Source organism: Pezoporus occidentalis, unplaced genomic scaffold, assembly GCF_034315485.1.
Source record: "Pezoporus occidentalis ecotype Australia unplaced genomic scaffold, CSIRO_AGI_Poc_V1 ctg123, whole genome shotgun sequence".
Lineage (NCBI taxonomy): Eukaryota > Metazoa > Chordata > Aves > Psittaciformes > Psittacidae > Pezoporus > Pezoporus occidentalis.
The window spans coordinates 1457654-1478138 of NW_026913027.1; the positions used below are offsets into that span (position 1 = coordinate 1457654).

General features: G+C 42.2%; 2 protein-coding genes across 15 annotated transcripts in view; one reads left to right on the forward strand and one right to left on the reverse strand.

Moving 5' to 3' along the window:
• TENM1 (teneurin transmembrane protein 1) overlaps positions 1–10703 on the forward strand; it is an 845211-nt gene extending 834508 nt beyond the window's left edge. For all 9 annotated transcript variants that reach the window (XM_062607456.1, XM_062607455.1, XM_062607460.1 and 6 more), the window contains 4 exons: positions 1272–1659; positions 2327–3547; positions 4036–4178; positions 5638–10703. In XM_062607456.1, the coding sequence (XP_062463440.1) occupies positions 1272–1659; positions 2327–3547; positions 4036–4178; positions 5638–6396 (2511 nt within the window). In that variant the 3' untranslated portion in view covers positions 6397–10703. The remainder of the gene's footprint in view (positions 1–1271; positions 1660–2326; positions 3548–4035; positions 4179–5637) is intronic.
• A 3198-nt stretch (positions 10704–13901) lies between these two features.
• The window catches only part of SH2D1A (SH2 domain containing 1A), a 29885-nt gene continuing 23301 nt past the window's right edge, over positions 13902–20485 (reverse strand). For 5 of the 6 annotated variants that reach the window (XM_062607435.1, XM_062607438.1, XM_062607440.1 and 2 more), the window contains 2 exons: positions 16866–16929; positions 14255–14607 (listed from right to left, as the gene is read on the reverse strand). In XM_062607435.1, the coding sequence (XP_062463419.1) occupies positions 14398–14607; positions 16866–16929 (274 nt within the window). In that variant the 3' untranslated portion in view covers positions 14255–14397. Of the gene's footprint in view, positions 14144–14254; positions 14608–16865; positions 16930–20485 lie in introns of those variants that run through there. The other variant, XM_062607441.1, reaches the window with a different exon arrangement.

The window sequence follows — 20485 nt, forward strand, 5'->3', positions numbered from 1 at the left end:
AAGCAATGAGAAAGCTCGTTGTAAAGATCTGTCGTCACCAGTTGGCAGAAGGTGACTTGCAAGTGGCATATGTTGGTGCTCTCTGGCTTGTATACAGGTGACAGATGCCTTTCACCAAGGACAGGAAGAAATACGTCTTGGGAGGGCAGGAGGCTGGGGCTGCAGAGAGGATGGCCAAGGCTTAGCCTATCTTTGGCCCTTTCAATAAACACTTGGACTATCTGTCAGAGCAAAGTGGCTTGTGTTAATTAACACATTGCAGGGCTGAGCTATTGGTGTTTTTTTCCCAGGGAAGATTTCTGAGCTTAAAGGACAAAAAAGCCTTTTTTTTTTCTGATTTCTTTCCCCAGTGCTGTATGAAAAAGCACTCATGCTGTTCCTCATAGGACTTTGTTTTAGGGGATGTCTCAATCATGCAGAAGCCTGATAAATTTCCATATGTGCCTGGTAGGTTTGGGCTGTGAGCTAAGAACCATGCAGTGTCAGCACTCTGTCTCAGCTCAGGTACTGTGACAAGGATGTTTCAACAGTGACTGTTCACCGGTGGTGTTGTACTCTGTGACACTGTGACTTTACGTATTCATCTGCCAAACAAACCAGCCAGATTTCATTGACCAGCCACAATTGGCCAGCCACAATTAACCAGCACAGGGCAAAATATCAAGTACCTCTGTAGAAATTACATTTTTTGTAAATATTAAATAACAGAGATAGAAGTACTCACACCAAACAACCTGCAGACTGTTTTTTTTTCATCTGCAAGCATGGGACCCCTGGGGGAATGTGCATTTAATAGAAGACATATGGAAAAAGGGGGTAGGTCTGTGCTAGAGGTATGCAGAGTGCCAATAAAAGCTAAACACCTTGTACACACCACTGAAAGTTTCCCCTTTGCACCTACCCTAGAAACATCTGCTAGTGCTGATGCTCTGCCTGTGTGTGAGGAAAAGGTTCTCTCTGGTTTTGCTTCCTGGGAGGATGACCTAAATATTTCAAAGCAACACAGCAAGTCAGCATGAGGCTGAAATGCTACTGAGAGCCACATCGGCCTTCCAGTTTGGAGGTCCTTACCTCTAAACTTATTATTATTCTCCTCCTGTTTTGTACCACCTTGCTGGCCAGGTCTCCTGCAGCTGAAAGCTTCACTTGGCGTTGTACAGGCAGTAAGACCAAACTACTGGAGTGGATGGTTTTTTCAGCATTTCCTTAACCATCAGGCACTCCCTAGATGAATAATATTTGCTTACACTACCATTCCTGTTTGATTGCAGTCTGTGATGCTGCTGTTGCACAGCCAGCGCCGCTACATCTTTGAGTACGACCAGTCGAGCTACCTGCTGTCGGTCACCATGCCGAGCATGGTGCGCCACGCCTTGCAAACCATGCTGTCCGTCGGGTACTACCGCAACATCTATACCCCTCCGGACAGTAGCGCGGCGTTCATCCAGGACATCGCCAGGGACGGACGGCTTCTGCAGACACTGTACCCTGGGACAGGGCGCAGGGTCCTTTACAAGTACACCAAGCAGTCCCGGCTTTCTGAGATTCTCTATGATACCACTCAAGTCACGTTCACCTATGAGGAATCTTCTGGGGTTATTAAAACAATACATTTAATGCATGATGGGTTCATCTGTACCATCAGATACAGGCAAACAGGTTTGTGTAACTTTTACTATTTTACTAAAGTTTTTGGCCCTAATCCTGCACTTTCCTGGCATGAAATTCCATTATTTTTATGTCTACAAGTTCTTATATTTTATGTTTCAATAGAAAAATGTGTGTGTGTCTATGTCTGTGTCCATACGCATATATAGCTCTCCATTTGAAATATAGTTTTCTTTTTATTGCTTGGTATGGAATAGCTCATATAATGTTTGATTGTTTTTATTCCACTGTGTGGATATTCACTAAATACTAAATCAAGTTGTTTTATTGTTTGCATTTTCAAGTTTCCTTGCTTATACCATAATATAACATAAATTCAAAAGGACTGTTTATACAAGGAAGGAAATCAACATGTAATATAAATTTAGTTTAGAATTATCTTGTAAGTAAACAGAAATCATAATTATTAATAAGAGAGCATTCATTTAAACAAATGTTAATAAAATATAAATATTTTGCAGAGCAAACATTAATAAGGGTTTGTGAGAGAATAACTTAACATATTCTTAGTTAACAGTATTTTCTGAGACAGTCAAGTAGCAATAAGGCTTAAGGGTATATTTGAGCTCATTGCCTGTCTGCTTGATCTGTAGGCTAAGTATACTGTGGATATAATTCACTGTTCTTGCTTTTCCTCTTCCCTTTTTGTTTTGGACAGGTCCGCTTATTGGCCGCCAGATCTTCAGGTTTAGTGAAGAAGGACTTGTAAACGCCAGATTTGACTACAGCTATAACAACTTCCGTGTCACGAGCATGCAGGCCATGATAAATGAGACACCTCTTCCCATAGATCTGTACCGTTACGTCGATGTTTCTGGCAGGACTGAACAGTTTGGAAAATTCAGTGTCATTAATTACGATTTAAACCAAGTTATAACCACCACTGTGATGAAACATACCAAAATTTTTAGTGCTAATGGCCAGGTGATTGAAGTACAGTATGAAATTCTCAAGTCTATTGCTTACTGGATGACCATCCAGTATGATAATATGGGTCGTATGGTGATCTGTGATATACGCGTAGGTGTGGATGCCAATATAACAAGATACTTTTATGAATATGATGCTGATGGTCAGCTTCAGACGGTGTCTGTGAATGATAAAACCCAGTGGCGCTACAGCTATGATCTTAATGGCAACATCAACTTGCTGAGCCATGGGAACAGCGCACGCCTCACTCCTCTGAGATACGATCTGAGAGATCGCATTACCAGACTTGGAGAAATTCAATATAAAATGGATGAAGATGGTTTTCTCAGGCAAAGAGGCAATGAGATCTTTGAGTACAACTCTAACGGTCTGCTGAACAAAGCATATAACAAAGTGTCTGGCTGGACTGTGCAATACTGTTACGATGGTCTTGGAAGAAGGGTTGCAAGCAAGTCAAGCCTCGGGCAACTCTTACAGTTCTTCTATGCTGATCTCTCCAACCCAATAAGAGTTACTCACTTGTACAATCATACCAGCTCAGAAATAACATCCCTGTATTATGATCTTCAAGGTCATCTCATTGCAATGGAATTGAGCAGTGGTGAAGAATATTATGTTGCTTGTGATAACACTGGAACACCTCTAGCTGTATTTAGCAGTCGGGGCCAAGTCATAAAAGAAATATTGTACACCCCATATGGAGAGATCTACCAGGACACTAATCCAGATTTCCAGGTTATCATTGGTTTTCATGGAGGGCTCTATGATTCTCTTACTAAATTAGTTCATCTGGGCCAGCGGGACTATGACGTCATTGCTGGCCGATGGACAACACCAAACCATCACATATGGAAACACCTGAATGCTGTCCCACAGCCATTTAATCTCTACTCATTTGAAAATAATTACCCAGTCGGCAGAATCCAAGATGTTGCTAAGTACACAACAGGTAAAAGTAACATGTTTCTCATGAAAATACAGCTATCTGTCAAATTCTGCCATGGATTTAAGACTCCAGAAATCTTTTGCATACCTCTGAAGTTACTGTTTGGCTCTAATCTTACGTATGTTAAATTAATGTCTTTAATAGGTGGCATTTTACTGAGCTTGATCTGTTTTCTATAGCCTTTATGGTAGCCAAGAAAATAATTTATAGTTGCTTCTGCTGCTTTTCTAAGTGCCAAAATTAGGGGAAGAATGGAGGCAGCTTAATTTGAATTTTTTCCACTATAAATAGATAGAAGGTACACTATTGATCCAAGTATAGCTATGCTTTGTAATCAAATAATTTGTTTGCTACAATAAATGCTGTAACCAGTACTGAAAACATAAATTGATGTGAAAATGATTTCTGCATAGCTGCAATTTCTGCAGACTGCCCTCGCTTTTTCTAGGAGTTATATACCTTATTGCCAGCATCCTTTTCTTGTTTTGTAGACATTGGAAGTTGGCTAGAGCTGTTTGGTTTCCAGTTGCACAATGTACTACCTGGATTCCCAAAACCAGAGATAGAAGCGTTGGAGACAACATACGAACTTCTAGAGCTTCAAACAAAAACCCAAGAGTGGGATCCTGGGAAGGTCAGCAAAAACTCTGTTCAGCTGCTTCTAATAGTAAGATAAGGATTTTTATTAGAATATGTTGGAGACCAAGGAAACAATGTGACTTTATCTTTCAGCATAATAGGCAAGGCAAATAGTCTAACAATGCTAGAAACGTTCATGTTAATCCTGTACATGTGTGAGAGTGGAGTGAGAGTTTTAAGGAGACGCTTTTAGCAACACAGGGGAGCAACTTTGCAGCTCTTTACAGAGAAACTATGCAAATTTGAGAAACAAAAGGGTAAATGTGTTAAAGCGTTTGTGTGAAAATGGAAAAAAATACAAAAAAATTGTGGGATTCAATATTAAAACAACAGATTTTCATCTTTGTTAGCAAAAATGCAACGAGATGCAAAATCACTGAGCATAAAAACAAGTCTGTACCTCTACATAGTTATTGAAAAGAGAAAGGAAAGAGAACGGAAAAGAGAAATTTTGCTATGGATTTGTAGGGGGGTCTGGAAAACTCAACCTCGCTTCAGGGCTTATTTTCAGTTAAGAAGAGCCATGCAGCAGCTGTCAGGGTCTATCAATCAATGAAACCGCAACAGAACCAACTACCGATATTCTGAGCAGACATTCATGTTCTTCATGTGACCGTATGAACATCTGTTAACAAAGAAATATGATTTTTGCATAGATGAGAGAGAAAAAGACTCCTTTCATCTAATGTAGTCAGGAAAAGGAGGTATGAAGTGTTGTGAGTTCATGTTCACAGCATTTAGCACACCTCTTTTCCATGCACAAATGAGTACAAAAAGTGCAGAGGGCTGGAGGGTTGGAGCTAGTTCTGGACGTAGGAACACGTTCATGCAAAATTATCACTGAGATATTAAAGAAGCTGTTACAAAGGCACAGAAAAAGTGTATTGATGGGTATAGTGTTGAAAAAACAAATAGCTGGTTGAAGGTGGTTTTTTTAGCCTCAATCTACAAATCTGATGTACTTGCCTGGTTCTTATTGTTCTAGTGTCTTGAGACCTTCACAACCTACTTTCCTTAAAGAATGGGCTATGAAAACTTACTGCTATTTTACAGAAGACATAATTAGATGCACAGAGACTAAGCATATATTCATGTGAAAGAGCACAGCTTTGAGTTCAGGTTTCCCCATGCCTAAGAGTTGAAAGCCAGCCCTTAGAGTAACAATTCAAAGATGGGTGGAAAAAAAAAAAGAAGAAGAAATACAAAATTACCATTTTTAATAAATATGTTTTCTATTTGTTTCCTAGAAGTAAAAGAGTCCAAGAGCCTGAAAGCAATGCCTTAGGTGATTAGAAAGCCTGTGCATATACCCAGGCTCTGTAGATATGCACAGTGTTTTCCAGACAAATTGAAGGTCCATTCTAATCAATCAAGAGATTAGTAGGGTCTATGAGACACTATAATGAACTGCAAGATGCCTCACCTGCAAACTTCACTGGTATTTTCTTTTCCAGACTATCCTTGGCATTCAGTGTGAGCTACAAAAGCAACTCCGAAACTTCATATCCTTGGATCAACTTCCCATGACACCCAGATATAGTGATGGCAAGTGCTATGAGGGAGTGAAGCAACGGAGATTTGCAGCTGTTCCTTCAGTATTTGGAAAAGGCATCAAATTTGCTATAAAGGACGGTTTAGTGACAGCTGACATCATAGGTGTGGCTAACGAGGACAGCCGGCGCATTGCTGCCATCCTCAACAACGCTCACTACCTGGAGAACCTGCATTTCACCATAGAGGGCCGAGACACACATTACTTCATCAAGCTGGGGTCTTTGGAAGAAGATTTGGCTCTCATTGGCAACACCGGAGGACGACGCATCTTGGAGAATGGCGTCAACGTCACGGTGTCACAGATGACTTCTGTCATCAATGGGAGGACTAGACGCTTTGCTGACATCCAGCTCCAGCACGGCGCACTCTGCTTTAACGTTAGGTATGGAACAACAGTTGAAGAAGAAAAGAACCATGTGTTAGAGGTAGCCAGGCAGAGAGCCGTGGCTCAGGCCTGGACTAAGGAGCAGAGACGGCTGCAGGAAGGGGAAGAAGGTATTAGGGCATGGACAGATGGAGAGAAACAGCAGCTTTTAAGCACTGGGAGGGTACAAGGCTACGATGGATATTTTGTTTTATCTGTGGAGCAGTATCTTGAACTTTCTGACAGTGCCAATAATATTCACTTTATGAGACAGAGTGAAATAGGCAGAAGGTAACAAAGAAAATTTCTGCCTTTGCGTCACCAAAGACTGCCTGTTTTTAAACGTAAAATGGTTTATTGTATTGGTTTTTCTAGATCAGAACTCTGTATATATAAATATAGAGGAAAAAACATATCCAACTGCCTTTAAATGTGACAGAAGATGGTATTTTAATATTGTTCATTTAACTCTTTGAGAGATGACAGTGACAATTTTTAGTTCTTGTGTGGCAGTATTCAAAACCTTCAGAAGCAGAGTCCTGACGGCCGAGCAGCGCGACCTGCGCGAGTCCCCGCAGGGTAGGGCAGAGCACAGCATGCTCTGCCACCTGCTAAAGAAACACAGCTTTTTTGTTGTCGTTGATTTAATAATTCACCAGTTATCTAAAGGGTTACAGAGCCTCATTCTGCAACCCTCACTCACTGGGTAGTTTGTATCCCAGTGAGATCTCCCAGAAGTTCAAGGGATTGCATACAGAAACCAGACTGTGTATGGGAACTTTGTAGTTGCTCACCGACCCCACATATGTCATTCCTCGCAGCTATGATCTAAGGGGTTTTCTAATCTGAGAAACCCAACTTGTATTGGATACAGTACGCAAAAGGCTGTTCCATATGGCCTTCAGCTTTGCCACCTCTCAGTGATGAATGCCACCTTGTGTCTACTTTTGCATGTGGGGGCCTCTCGCCCAAGGTTTCCCTTGGTTATGCTGGAGTCTGGCAGCACATGTGGAGCTGCTGATCTTCCTGAAAGAGAGGTGCAGGGTGGCAGCGTCCTGATGGGCTTCAGAGGGGTGTGAGGGGTGGCCAAAGAAGAGCTTTGAGAGCACTGCAGTCCGTTGGAGTCTCTCCACTGACATCAGAGTGCTCCAGAGTGGGCTTCAACTCAGCGCTTTCAGGACAACCCTCTTTGTCCAGCTGGGAGGGCCCACACAGTGCGGTAAGGACAAGCCATGCAGGATCAGTCCTGTCTGTAGTCATTGGGCCAGGACTCATCTTTTCACCGATCGTTTGGAAATTGCAGTGTTGTTGGGTTTAGGCATCTTGTTCTTTTCATCTCAAATTAATAGTCCTGTTGTATTACTCATTTTTTCAAGTCTGAAGAAGATTGGTGGGTTGGGAGTTGGTGAACCTAAGTGTGGATAGTGAATATGTTGATAAACGTAGAGTCATTTTGGGCATGACTCTTCACTTTTCAGCTCAATATCTAGAGCACATAGAAAAGCATTATATTGCATGGACAGAAATTTTTATTTCCCAAGGTATCATGCGCTGCTGGCACAGTTATTTCATAGCAGAGTAGGTGATCCTTCCTTCAGCTTGTCATTTCTAAAAGACCTGATTATCGGGGAGGTGGGGAGGGCACACAGGGCGGGAGGGACGGGCAAGCAGATTTCCTTTACTGACTTTCAGATGGAGCTAGAAGTCTTGTAATAGAGCCTGTGTATCCGTAACAGTGATGTTATTGCACATTTCTTTCAAACAGACATAGTAAATACGTTGAAACAATTTTTACTCATATTTACTGAAGCCAACAAAGTGCTTTCTTTGTCTTTCTTCCCTTCTTTCCAGTTTTCTTTTTTTTTTCTCCCCTTGTTTTTGGGCAAGTGGAGCAGACTGTACCAAAGTTAGAGATGAGCCTGAACAGGCACCTGAGACCTGACCCCCCTGCAGGGGTTTGAACTCCGGTCTCACCCCATTAGCATCTCTTTCCAGACTCCTTCCGCTCCCCAGCCAGGGGGAACTTTGGACCAAAATCTGCACATCCACATTTTGATCAGGCTCATCATTAACTAATGGACAGAATTGGGAGCTGGCAACATCTGGGTTTGACAGCTCTGATTTCTGTAATTTTTCATACAATCACAGAGAATTTGAATACCTCCACACCAGCCTAAAAACAGACCTTCAAATCCTTGAGCCTCTAATACGCTTTTAATCAACGGAAGAATAATTTATGAATTGTATATAGAGAGTGCATTCATAAACGTGATGATGTATTTTATCACTAATCCAAGATGTCAATATTAGAGTCTATTTTACTTATATTTTAAGCAATTATACTTTTTTGCAATTCACTAATGAGGATCATTTTCAAACTGCTTTAAATACCCCTTATGAACAAATATTGGAAGCTATTAGAATTACCTTGAACTGTGCATTTCTAGTATGTAATACATATTTAGTTAGTTGTGCCTTTAGTTTCTTAAAGTTATATTTGTATTATATGCAGAAAATGCACTTTGTATTACTACAGCTGTGTGTTTTAATACTGCCTTGATTACTGTTGTTCTCATATTATGCCAAAAGGTCGAAGAGTGAAATGTGTTACAAGTTTGTCAATGAAAGTACATCTGGCATTTTCCCAGTTCCTGGGTACAGTGTAAGGTACATTTCTGAACAATATTTCTTGTAAGAATATGGTTGTATAAAGAATCACAAGACTTTACATGGCCCAGTTATAGAAGAAAAAAATAAATACCTTCATCATAACAGTTTCAGACATTTACGAAACAAAATATAAATGTTGTGTTGAGATGACAGTGCTAAAGAAATGAGTGATTACTGAAAAAGCACTGGAGACTGAAGTAGCTGCACATGGGCCAACCAGCAGTGATGTGTGAAAACTAAGCAAACAAATAGCTTTGGGCCACCTTGTTCACGAACAACCTCAGATGGAGGCAGGGATATTTCAGTATCCTTGGTGTTTTTTTTCTTTTCCCCTACTGGTCAGACTGATTTGTCAGTGTTTTTTGGGTTTTTTTGGTTGGGTTTTTTTTTTTCAGTTTTCCCTTTTTTTATTATTTATTATTTTGCACTATAGCCTAGAGACCCAAATGACAAAAAGAGAAATAGTGGCATGGAAATTTTTACTCTTATTTAGATCAGATAATTTGATGCTAGTGTTCTCCCCAGCAAACAAGGTTCTAAAAATAAAATAAAAATAATAAAATGAAATAAAATAAAATAAAATAAGCCACTATTGCACACTATCCTTTAGCAAAGTATCTACCATGCAAAATACATGCTATATTTTTTATGACAGCCAAACAAATAGTGTGTACAAGTAATGTTTCCTTTGCTTTCATATTTATTTAGCAAATCTAGAACATTTGAAAGGTATAAATATATATATATAGATATCTATGTAGAACATAGCCAAATAAATATATATGAACTGGTCAATGTGCAACTCGGTATACACATCCTAGCTGTTTGGTTTGAGCTCTTTTTGTCCTCTTAGCTGTACAGGAGGCAGATAGACGTGGCCTCCCTTTTCAGCCACAATCACTCCTGCAGCTCTGGGGTCCCAGCCCTGTACCCCTGCCCACCGAGCCCCACTCTGCCTTTGAAGGTGAGCAGCAGCGATGGGTGCTGCTGGAAGCCAAGGTACACTTCCAAAAGGGAAGGTGGTTTAGGCAGAGGAGTTCCTACTGTAGCCCTAGCAAAAAGAGATGGGCAAATCCCTGGCAGGGTGATAGCTTGCTTGGGGACATTTCATCTAGCACAGTGCCACTCAGATGAGGCTGCTGCTGACAGCCATGAGGGTTTTCTCTATCAAATGCTGACTGTTATTTAAACCTCTCCTCAGTGCAAAACATACCAGGTCGAAAGCACCCTAACTGCCAGAGGAATCACTTCTTGGCAGGAACTGGGAATGGTGGAGTCGGACTCGCTGTGGATTTCTCCGGGCATTTGTCACCTGCCATTATTTGTCTAAGGAAACATGTTTGACGATTTCCAGTCTTTCCTTAGATCTTGTGATGGACTTTAGCCTTTTAATAAATGTTATTATATCAAATCGTGTCCTTGACAGTATTTTACTTGTATGAACCATGATAAAACATTAAAATCTTCATACTCTTCAGGCAGAAGTGTCAATAAACAAGAAAGAGAAGCATAGCATACAATATATGTCAAAGTAATGTTCCTTTTTAGCTTTCTCATCAAGGTAAAAACGTTTACAATGTATGCCACGATCTTCAGTTTCTATCTAACACCAGTTAGAGGTTCTGATCTCACAGAAATTGTGTTATAATGGCCTCAGCCTCGTTGCTAGGAAACAATAGATCCCAATTTTTTTATTCCTGCTCTAACTCCTGTGCTGAATAGTGACTGGATACTGTACAGGTCTATGTTATATGGCTGCAGTTAAATGGTCTGATGCATTTTGCTCTGGGTTTCAGGCCAGAAGCATGCATTTTCTACAAGAACATCCCAGCAACACGCTGTAAATACTAAAAGTTAATATATTATGTGTCGATATTTGAAAAAGAAAGTACTTTGACTATTTCATTTTTAAAAAATAAAGGTGCAAACTGATGGCATGTGACCTTGTCTTTGTTTATACCATGTACTTGGGACATTCCAGTCATGTCAGTAAAAGTTGTTTCCATGCAGCTAAATAAGGGCTTCAGATAACATTGGTTGATTCAAAAGCTGGGAGGGCAGGGGGTTGCTAGCAAGATTTAATTTTACTTCTGATTCACCAAAGTTCATGGATATAACTGCAGTTTTCACAGTTTCTGTGCACAGGTTGTTACATTTCATCAGAATGAAGGTGAGAGAGAGAAAAAGAATCTGCTAAATGCCTTTGCACTTGCAGGAACTGAGTGGGTGAAGTCAATGGTGGTGGAAGGGATTGAGGAGCAAAGTTTAAGTAATTACATGTTCTGTAGAGCTGCCTCAAATAGATCGTGATGAATGACTGTGTATCAGAAAGGTAAAAAGAAAAAGCCCAGCACATGCAGGAGAGAGGAGACAGTGAACAAGAGGGGCAGGAGGAGTGTTTAAGGCTGAAGAAAAGGTTACATGGTGAAAACCAAGTTGGAGCAGCTGGGCTTTGTAATAATAGAGTGTGAGGGTTGATGCTGGAAGACCTGTGTTGGATGGATAAGAAGGAAGTGAGGCCAAAGTGGTGTTCTCATAGAAAAGGGAAGAAAAACCAGTCTGGGTAAAGGTATTGATTCAATGCTGCCGGCAGTCTGTCATGCCTGGAGCTGGGGAGTAAGGGAGGGCTTAGCAAAGGGGAAAAGAGAGCTATGGCAGGATTAGTCCCTGCAGAGGAGCAGCGCTGCCCTTGCTGGGGAGAAGGCAGAGCAGGAAGGGCCCAGGCAAGGACACAAAGTCCCTGCAGGGAGCTGCAAAATCCTCTATCAGAGCCAGGGCTGCAGCACTCAGGAGAAGGGGCAGTGGGAGCCCGGGGTAGCACAGGGCAGAGCAGCGCAGCACTGAGGGCCTGCATCCTGCTGTGGCTGCAGGGGTGGAGGGAAGGAGGAAGCAGGTGATACAGGCATTGCCTGGGAAGTGATGCCCACAGAATGAGGCTGCTGCTCTCTAAAAAGATCTGTAGCTCTTAACACCTAAGTCAAGCTATGCCTTTTCCATATTACTCATTCATAACTAAGCATCAGCTCGTTGTCCCACGGGTAGCGTGAGCCCTTCTTTCTCTTTCCACCTTGTTTGCGGTGGAATTTACCTTGTTTAAGGTGAAATCTGCAGCAATTCCAGACCCTTGGGTACCCAAAAGAAACAACACAAACAAGATTGTCTTAATAATTTACATCATAAACTGAAACAAGTTTCTTAGCTTTAAACAAAAATGGCATTTTCCAGCCTGGTTTATGTATCTTTTAGAAGAACAATGCACTTCTGGAGTCACCCATAGGCAAAGCAGTTATCTTCAGCTCACTGCACTTCAGAGCAGATGAGTAAGGAAACAGCCCTTGGGCAAAGTGCTTCCCACTGCATTTATCCCCACCACAGTGAAATCACCTGCCAGGGGCCATTTCCAAGCACATTCTTTTTTGCTTCCAGAAGAGGCCAGGTAAACCAGAAGTCTAGACCCAGCACTTCCTTGGACGCAAAAGAGCTCTCCCAAGAAGCCCAGGGGCACACACATACTCTGTCAGCACCCAACATGTCAGTTGTCTTTAGGGAAGGATTGTTTGCAGGAGCACAAAGCTGGAGAGGAGCAAACAGGGACCAGTCACTGCAGATCTGCCACAGTATGAAGATGAGACCCTTGTTTCAACCAACCAGCATATGTAACACGGGGGCACAGAGCAACACATGCACCTAGAGTGTATGACCAGTCAGGGGGGACATGGAACATTTCACCATAAATGATATTTGGCCTTCATTCAGCAGAAACTGAGCAATGAGCTGAAATTGTCTCAAATTTTCAAGAGTATTGCCTTCCAGTCCCTGTTACAATGGGGCTGGGGTTTTTTTACTGCATTTGTTCCCATTGCTTGTTTACACGGAACTTGCTGTGCTTCACAGAAAATGTTTTGTTGCTTGCACTGTCTCTTTCTTATACACACACACACACACAGAGAGAGCCACTTACAGGGAAAGAAAGAAAAGGTAAACCTTTCAGCCTTAGCAAACACTGCTTGGAGCAGCCTAACCAGCCTAAGCTTGCTGAACCCCACACTTGCAGCCCATTACGCTCTGTCACTCTTCATGTCCATCTTGCTTTTAGTGAGATGAAAACAAGACAGGATCCAGGATACCAACAATTAGTTTTTTTAACACACTGGTGAAGGAGGCATCCCCGTGGAAGTATCTTATATGGGGATAAAAATACTATTGGAGAGAGGCAGGTGCTGCCTCAGGAACCACCACCAGCCCCATCAACCCCAGTGCCTCCCACTGTGCCGCCGAGCCATGCCTACCACCCTTTAACCACAGTGCAGACACAGCACTGTTTCCTGAAACAAGAGGGCTGTAGGACATCCAGTCTGTTCAAAAGGGTTTCCTAGTGTCTGGCAGCTCAAACAGGATGGTACCATAATGCTTGTTAAACCCGAGAGTAAGAGGCACGTACTCCAAATTCTCTGGTAGCCACTTACTAAGCCTTCACAGCTGACGAGTCCTGTAGATCCAAACCTCTCCTCCAGCAGCAGCTGGAAAGACACAGGGATAAGTAAGGAAAAGCAGAGAAGCTGTCACAAAAAAAATAATTTATTTTGTTAAATTGTATTCAGGGATGGTTTGTTTCAACTACACAGAACATCTGAAAGCAGAAACAATGCTCTCCACATCACTAGCTGGTCTCAGCTACTCAGTGCTTAAGCTTTTGATTGCTTGTGCAGACTACAAACTTTGTACATCCGTGCAGTGGTAGCCAGTTCTGATGCATTACAGAGCAGAGCACCTGATGTGATGGGAGATCAGTTAGCAGGGCTCCTCATGGGGCCACCTGTGGAATACCTGTAGGAACTGACAGACACACAGCCCACCCAAGGCTTTAATGTAAGCAATTTTGCTAAGGCTAAAGAAAGAAGAGGGCTTGACTTGCTCAGCTCTGCATAAATGACCAGAACAAAGCAAAGCAGAGTCCAAAGTGAAGTAACGTAAAATTAGTAACTAACTATTAATCAGGAACTAATACTGAAGTGAAAAATATTTTATACTTGAGTGTTTGAATGCACAAAGATAAAAGAAGACATTACACTATTTAGTAGTTGATATTTTTTGTCTTCTGCTTGGGGGGGGGGGGGGGGGATTAAAAGAAAATCCCCTGAAGTCAAAACATATGAAAACCTAAAGCTTCTGAATTTTGAGTTAAAAATTCTACAAAATACACATTTCTGCAAATGTTACACGAAAACTCATGGAGTTGTTTTAACTATCATCAGTGAATAGTTCTGTTCTAGAGCATGGATGAGAGGAGATACCGGAAGATATGGTTACATCACACTTGGGGAAACATCTTCATGATGGCTGCGGGTGGAAGTCACGGCCTTCATTTCTCCCTAAGAAAAATAACCACAAAAATATGAAAGGATGAACACTGCACAAAAATCAGAAGGTTCGTACCTACAAGAGGGAGGGATGTGGGGAGGGAAGGTATCTACCACCAGGAATACATATTCAAAATCCATTTTCTCATTGCACTGACAGACCCTATCCCTAATGAGCACCTGGGTGCCAGCACTTCAATCACGTGGTAGCAAAGTTATGACATATTTCTGTCAATGCTGGCTAGCCCAGGTCAAAGATGCAAAATCTAAGACCTCCATCCCCACCGCCATGTAGGGCTCTGCTCAGCCAAGGCCAAATCTCCCTTCGCCCCATGAGTACCAGGAAGGTATTTGGCTTTCACGTGGTTGACGACAGGGTGCTGCAGAGGCGTTATGATGCCTTGGTCAGGTTTCTGGAAGGCCGAAATGAGGTTATGCACTTTCCGAAAGTGCCTCTGGTGGACGCCGGGTGCTGTCTGTAAAGTCAAAGGGTGAGAGGTGAGAGGAGATGCTGGATGCTGAGCTCTATGCCAGGCATGGAAGGCTTGTCCCCAGAAAAGCACGCACACCCCACAGGGAAGCAGTCAGCCCTTCACTTAGACCTCCTGATGTGCCAACCTAAGCTGAATCAATGAGCCTTCTTCCCCTCCCTGCACTAAGAACAGTTTCCAGCTGTGTGGTCATATAAGGTTGGAAAAGGGACAATTTCTTAATCACTGCAAGAGAAACCCAGAGCCTGCCATGCTTATTAGGCAAATTCCCAAATGATCGTCTGCTATTTCTGACCGTGACTTATTGCAGCCAGTGATTTAACCTCCAGCCTTGGGTTTATCAGTAAGATACTTCCAGCCTGGAAATAAATAAGACAATCTAGAGAGCTACCTGGCATTTACTGGGTAGCAGGAGTCCTCATGCCACTCAATTCAGGCATGGACACAATCTTTTTATGAGACTTTCTCTGAGCATTTAGTACTGCTCTATGTGTTCATTGAGTATTCTGTCTACCTCTTTACAAAGGCAGCAGCAAAATGTTACCTATTTATTGGAAGTGGGAGTTTTTCTGTCTTTCTATATTAGCATCCCTTCAAACACTGTGAAATGAAACTGTGCCTGCTTTTAATAAAAGATCCAATGTTTCTGCTAAATCCTTCAGGGCGTTCTCCTCCCTACCAAAGTCATGGGAGGACAAGTATAGGTCCTGCTGGCATAGTCCCAGCCAAGGGACCCTGCTCACTCTCATCAGTGTAACTGGGTAAATGCTGCCTCCCTGGCACCAGCTGGAAGCTTCACGCTGGCTGGGATTTTACCAGTGCTGTTTTAATTTCCCTGCCTCCTCCTTGAAAGATGGGTGTGACCCAAGCTTGTCAGAGACTAACCAGCCCCAGGAAGGAAGCAGAGACAGGAAAGCATCAGCTGCAGCTGCAGCCTGGTTTGGCTGGGGGGGGGGGATAAGTTGGATTTAGGGTGCTGTTTCTAACAGCTGAGGCCAGCATGTTCTTAGCAGCATTTACTTAAAGGTTCCTGTTTGCTTAATGGAAGGGTTGGTATCACAGATCTGTAGCTATCCTTGCAGAGGGATGTATTGAGAGATGTACTGGGAGTCCTGGTCTTTCAGGACACCTACGCTGTAAAACACAAAGTTTGCCTAAAATACAGTGAGGGGAAACCCAAGACCCAGTGGAGGTCATGGGGGAGGAGTTGTAGCAGGCCTCTATAACACCAGACTGCAGATCCTGACATTACCTGGGATCAAAGCAGGCTGCATCCTTGCTCAGGGAGATACCCTCCACAGGTCCCTGGGGATCCCAGCATCCTTCCTGATACACCAGTCCTCACCCTGGCACATTGGGTGCACTACCATCCCCAGCCTGTCCCAAGAAACCTCCCACTTGGACCGTACAAATCTACAGCATCCTCCCATTCCTGCCTTACAGGAATGAAGGAGCAAATTCTCCCTGGGAACCACTCCCAGGGGTGACGCAGATAATTATTTGCTCCTCAGTAATGTGAGTCACTTTTACTCCCCAATCTGGTTCTGAGTAACCCCAGGAATTAGTTTTGTATTCCAGACCACTCCTACTGTAATAACGGCCAAGGAATTAGGCCTGCCTAGAAGTTATTTAATGTTTGCAATCAGTGTTCATTAATGTGCAATTTAAGTATGAATTAATACACAGAGTACATCCAACCAACAAGACCTTCATAAAAGAAACACAGGTTAGCATCCGATTCCTTCAACACAAATACTTGTCTGTATTGCAAGTAATGTTAATTCTACACTTGAATTACCAGGTTCTCATCAGATGGGTGAAAATGCATTTTGTAGCAAGTTTCAGCTACCCTATATATGTTTTGCACCAATGATGAATTAATTTGGAGATAAATTAACTTTAAAACACCATAGATTGAAAATAATTTCCTCAAATATTCTGATATTGGTGATGTGTGGGATTGTAGGAACCAGATTGTACCTGTCAAATTATAAAATCACAATATTTTTGTCACTTAAAATGATGCAAAATAATGCACTATTGCATTATGCAACAGCTGAAATGTAACAGGGAATTAATTCACGAGTTCAAGACTGTCAGACATGGCACCAAGACATCTTACTGATGGGCACACTCAAAATCGATTACGCAGAAACATGAATAATTTTCACATATTTCATTTAATCAATACAAACATCAAACAGGAAGTAGAAATTTTCAGAAGAGAAAGGAGAAGTACACACCTCAGCACACCAGGACCCAGTTTCTGTCTTGGACAGTCTGTAGGTATAAACATAACCTTGATGCCTGTGGAAGGAAAAAAAATCAACAGGTATTTATTATTCATTTCTACCGTCAGGGTTCACAAGAGGCACACTCTGCTATATTGGAGCCAGTTCATCTGCTAACTGCTCCTTAAAAATAAATTCACCATAAAGGCTCTAGGTAGATAAAAAATCTGAGACACAGGTCAGAAGCTACTGGGTTCTTTCAGGATGAGAGGAACTGGTCTGACTGAGACCTAGTTTAGCAATATCCAGGTAGTCCAAGTTAAGTGATGCTGCTTTCATTCCTGCCTCAGTATTTTATTTTTCACTGACCTCCTTTTACTGACACACACCAGACATACTTTCCTTGGAAAAAAGAGAAGGTGGATTATTGAAAGATAGTATTACTGTCTTGTGATTCATTTAAATGCAGATGTTCCCAGAAGCAATAGCATGAATGTAATTTATTTGGAAAGCTAGACCCACACAAGCGAGGAAAATTACTCTTTGCCGTGCCCGTATATTTCTAATCCTCAAAAACTGACAAAAGAGACTTACAGGAGTATGAAATCTTCCTTCTTTCTAAATCTGAGTCTTTCAAGAATAACACAAGATATACTTGTGTCCAGACTCAGTCTTGCTTCTCTTATGAACCCAACACAGTGAATGATTTACATGGTAGATTATTATACTGGTATCGAAAAATATACCTCAAAAGCAGAGACAATCAATACTAGTTCCGTGAGTACAACATTAGTTTAGATGGTATCACGTAAGAAAGTTTGTATTTCATATTACATAGATTTACATAAATACACATCAGGATTTTAGGGACCATTCTCTATTCCAGTAACAATTCTTGTTCTTAAGAAAGCAGAAAAATACTGTATTTCTTTCCAATTACACAGGGTATTATAGCACTTACTACAGAATAGCAGAAACCATCAATGACACAGGTAGCGTATGATTGCAATTACTTACGCTCAGTGTCATGGTTCCGGGATAAATTCTTGTTGAAAACTCATTACAGCGACCTTTGTGAAGCAATGTCTGATATAATTTACCCAAGCAGGAAGTTGTTAACAGTTGTCATACTGCTACAACCCCACAACAAAACTGCCTGGTGTGATTTGTGAGCTCTCCCCCAGCACTTGACTCCCACTGTGATTAAATACAGAGGCAGAAGACACAGGGTCGCTCCCCCCTGTCAGAGCTGCTGCAGGGTTGAACTCCCTGAGGCACTGCCCTCCTCCTATGTACGGAAATACACCTGACACAGACCCCTAATCCCACGACTTCGTCCACCTCTTCATGTTAACCAAGGGAGCTTTGTCCCCAGAGACACAACTTTCCACCTGGCACCAGATGGACATGAAAAGTGGCCAGCCATGTTCACTGCATGGAAACCCACAGAGGAAAACAGATGCTGCTACCCCACTTCTTCCCTCAGCAATTCAACTGCTGCAGTCTGTCAGGACCCTTGGGACAAGATGTGAACAACCTGGTGTGGCTGCAGGAGGGGAAAGGACGTAGAAGGACAATGCTGTTCTCCTGTCCGTACCATGGTACAACCATCACTGGTGTTTGAGGCCACTGTTCAAGCCTCGTTGCTTAAAAGCTCATCCCTCTAAGCTACTAGATATGTCCATGTTCAGGGAATCCAATGTCTCCCATTAGGGGCCTTAGACAATCTCATACCATCACATCCTTTCTCAAAACCTCCAAGAGCTCTGCCTGTATTGTCAGCTTTTCACGAGTAGCTGATATTCACACTAATCTTTTCTCTTTAGAAATCACATAGGGCTTTTCTGCATGTGCGTATGTAACATGCCAGCCAATATATGGTTACTGAAAGAAACATTTTACAGCCCATAGTGTCCCCTCTCTTTGAGGTGAGTACTTGACCATCCCCACAGTGGATTTTTGTCAAGCCTCAAACCCAACAGAATCACTCTGTAAAAATCTAAAATTCATTCTCTTTCCTCCTGTTTTTAATAATACACTGTGCATCTTACCCATGTTTGTTCTTGATTGTCCCAAAGCATTCCAACTGCTTCAATCTCTTTAAAATCTAATTTTTCCACAAATGGCTCAGTTATCTGGAAAGCTACTACCATCTGTCATTTCTTTCATCATTCTGTCTACTTAAAAGATTGCATGACTTGAAGTGGTTGAGGGACTGGGGTGCTGCCCTGACTCTGAAAAGCCTGATGGCTTTCAGCACTTTGCCAGTAGAGTTTACTAAGCTGGATAAATTGAAAAATAGAGGTCAGATAGAGTAATCTTGAGGGCCAAAGCAAGGTGGGGTACAAGATGGGCACCTACCCTGCATTCTATTAAAAATCCCACTGCAAAATATTTCAACCAAGCCCAGAGAAAGCAGAAAGGATACATCACATTAAAAAAACAGAAGATACAGAAAAAGGAACAAGAATTGGGGAACATGGATACAGCGTGGAGAATGGGAGGAGTATGACATTAACTAGCATAGCCATGTGAGAGAAGAAGTGAGAGCTCACCACTCACCTGGCAAATGCACATTTTTGTTCCAGAGGAGGAAAGACTGAAAGGCCTGAAGGGGTTCGCTGTGCTTATGTTGAAAACCACAACATTATCTTCAGTTGTTAGCTCAGAAGCTCTCAGTAAACACAGTCACTGTAGATGGGAGATGGCCCAGGACCACCAGACCTGCTTCTTTAAAGGACATGCAGAGGAAGGGAGGAGGATGCATTTCGCTAAGAAGCTCAACAGCTAGATCTTCCAATCTAAATACTTTCCACTGGGATCCTTTTTTCCACTAAATGAATTGCAGCTCTTCTGATAAGTACTCACCCAGTGAACATGATCTTATCAAAACTTTCTGTTAAGCAGCAGGAACTTACTTCATTACCACTTCAAAGTACTTTTTTACCTTCCAAGTGCGAGTGACAGGATTTTGATGAGCTACATTCTCCCGTGAGAAAGGTTTTATGATTTTATGATTTAAACTACTCAGCATGAGATCAGTGTGGACTGAAGGAAGATCAAGGTGGTTTTCTTAAAACAGAACTTAAGTGCAAAAATTAAAATTGAAATTATATAGAACATTTCCTTCCAAAGAGCAAAACTTATCACCGGACAAAAGCAGGTGGAAAAGTGCATTTACTGGACTTTAGGTCTCAGGAGATAAGAAATTCCCCAGCCAGCATGAGGGGACAGCTCAGGTTTCTACATTTTATTCAGTTCAGGGGAGAAAACAGGCTCCTAGTGTGACATAATGTTCCCACATGTGGTGTGGCCATGTAGCTAAAGTCAAAACGCAAACCCTCTGTGGCCTGGACATGCTGCTACTACCTTAGGGCCTCTCACATAGCTTATACTTTGAAGCCATTACCGTTGAGATGCAGGACAAGTTTATCTCTCAGTGACTCTGATGGACAAAATCAACAGGAGATGGACACATGTCACTGAGAGAAGGATTTCAGACAGCACTTTTACCAACTTCTACAAGTTATGCTGGCATACCAGCATAACTTGTAGAAGGACCACCTCTTGACACCCAGGCAAAGACCCCATGAAGGGCTCCCCCATCCCCTCATCAGGCCAAGGACAGCCAC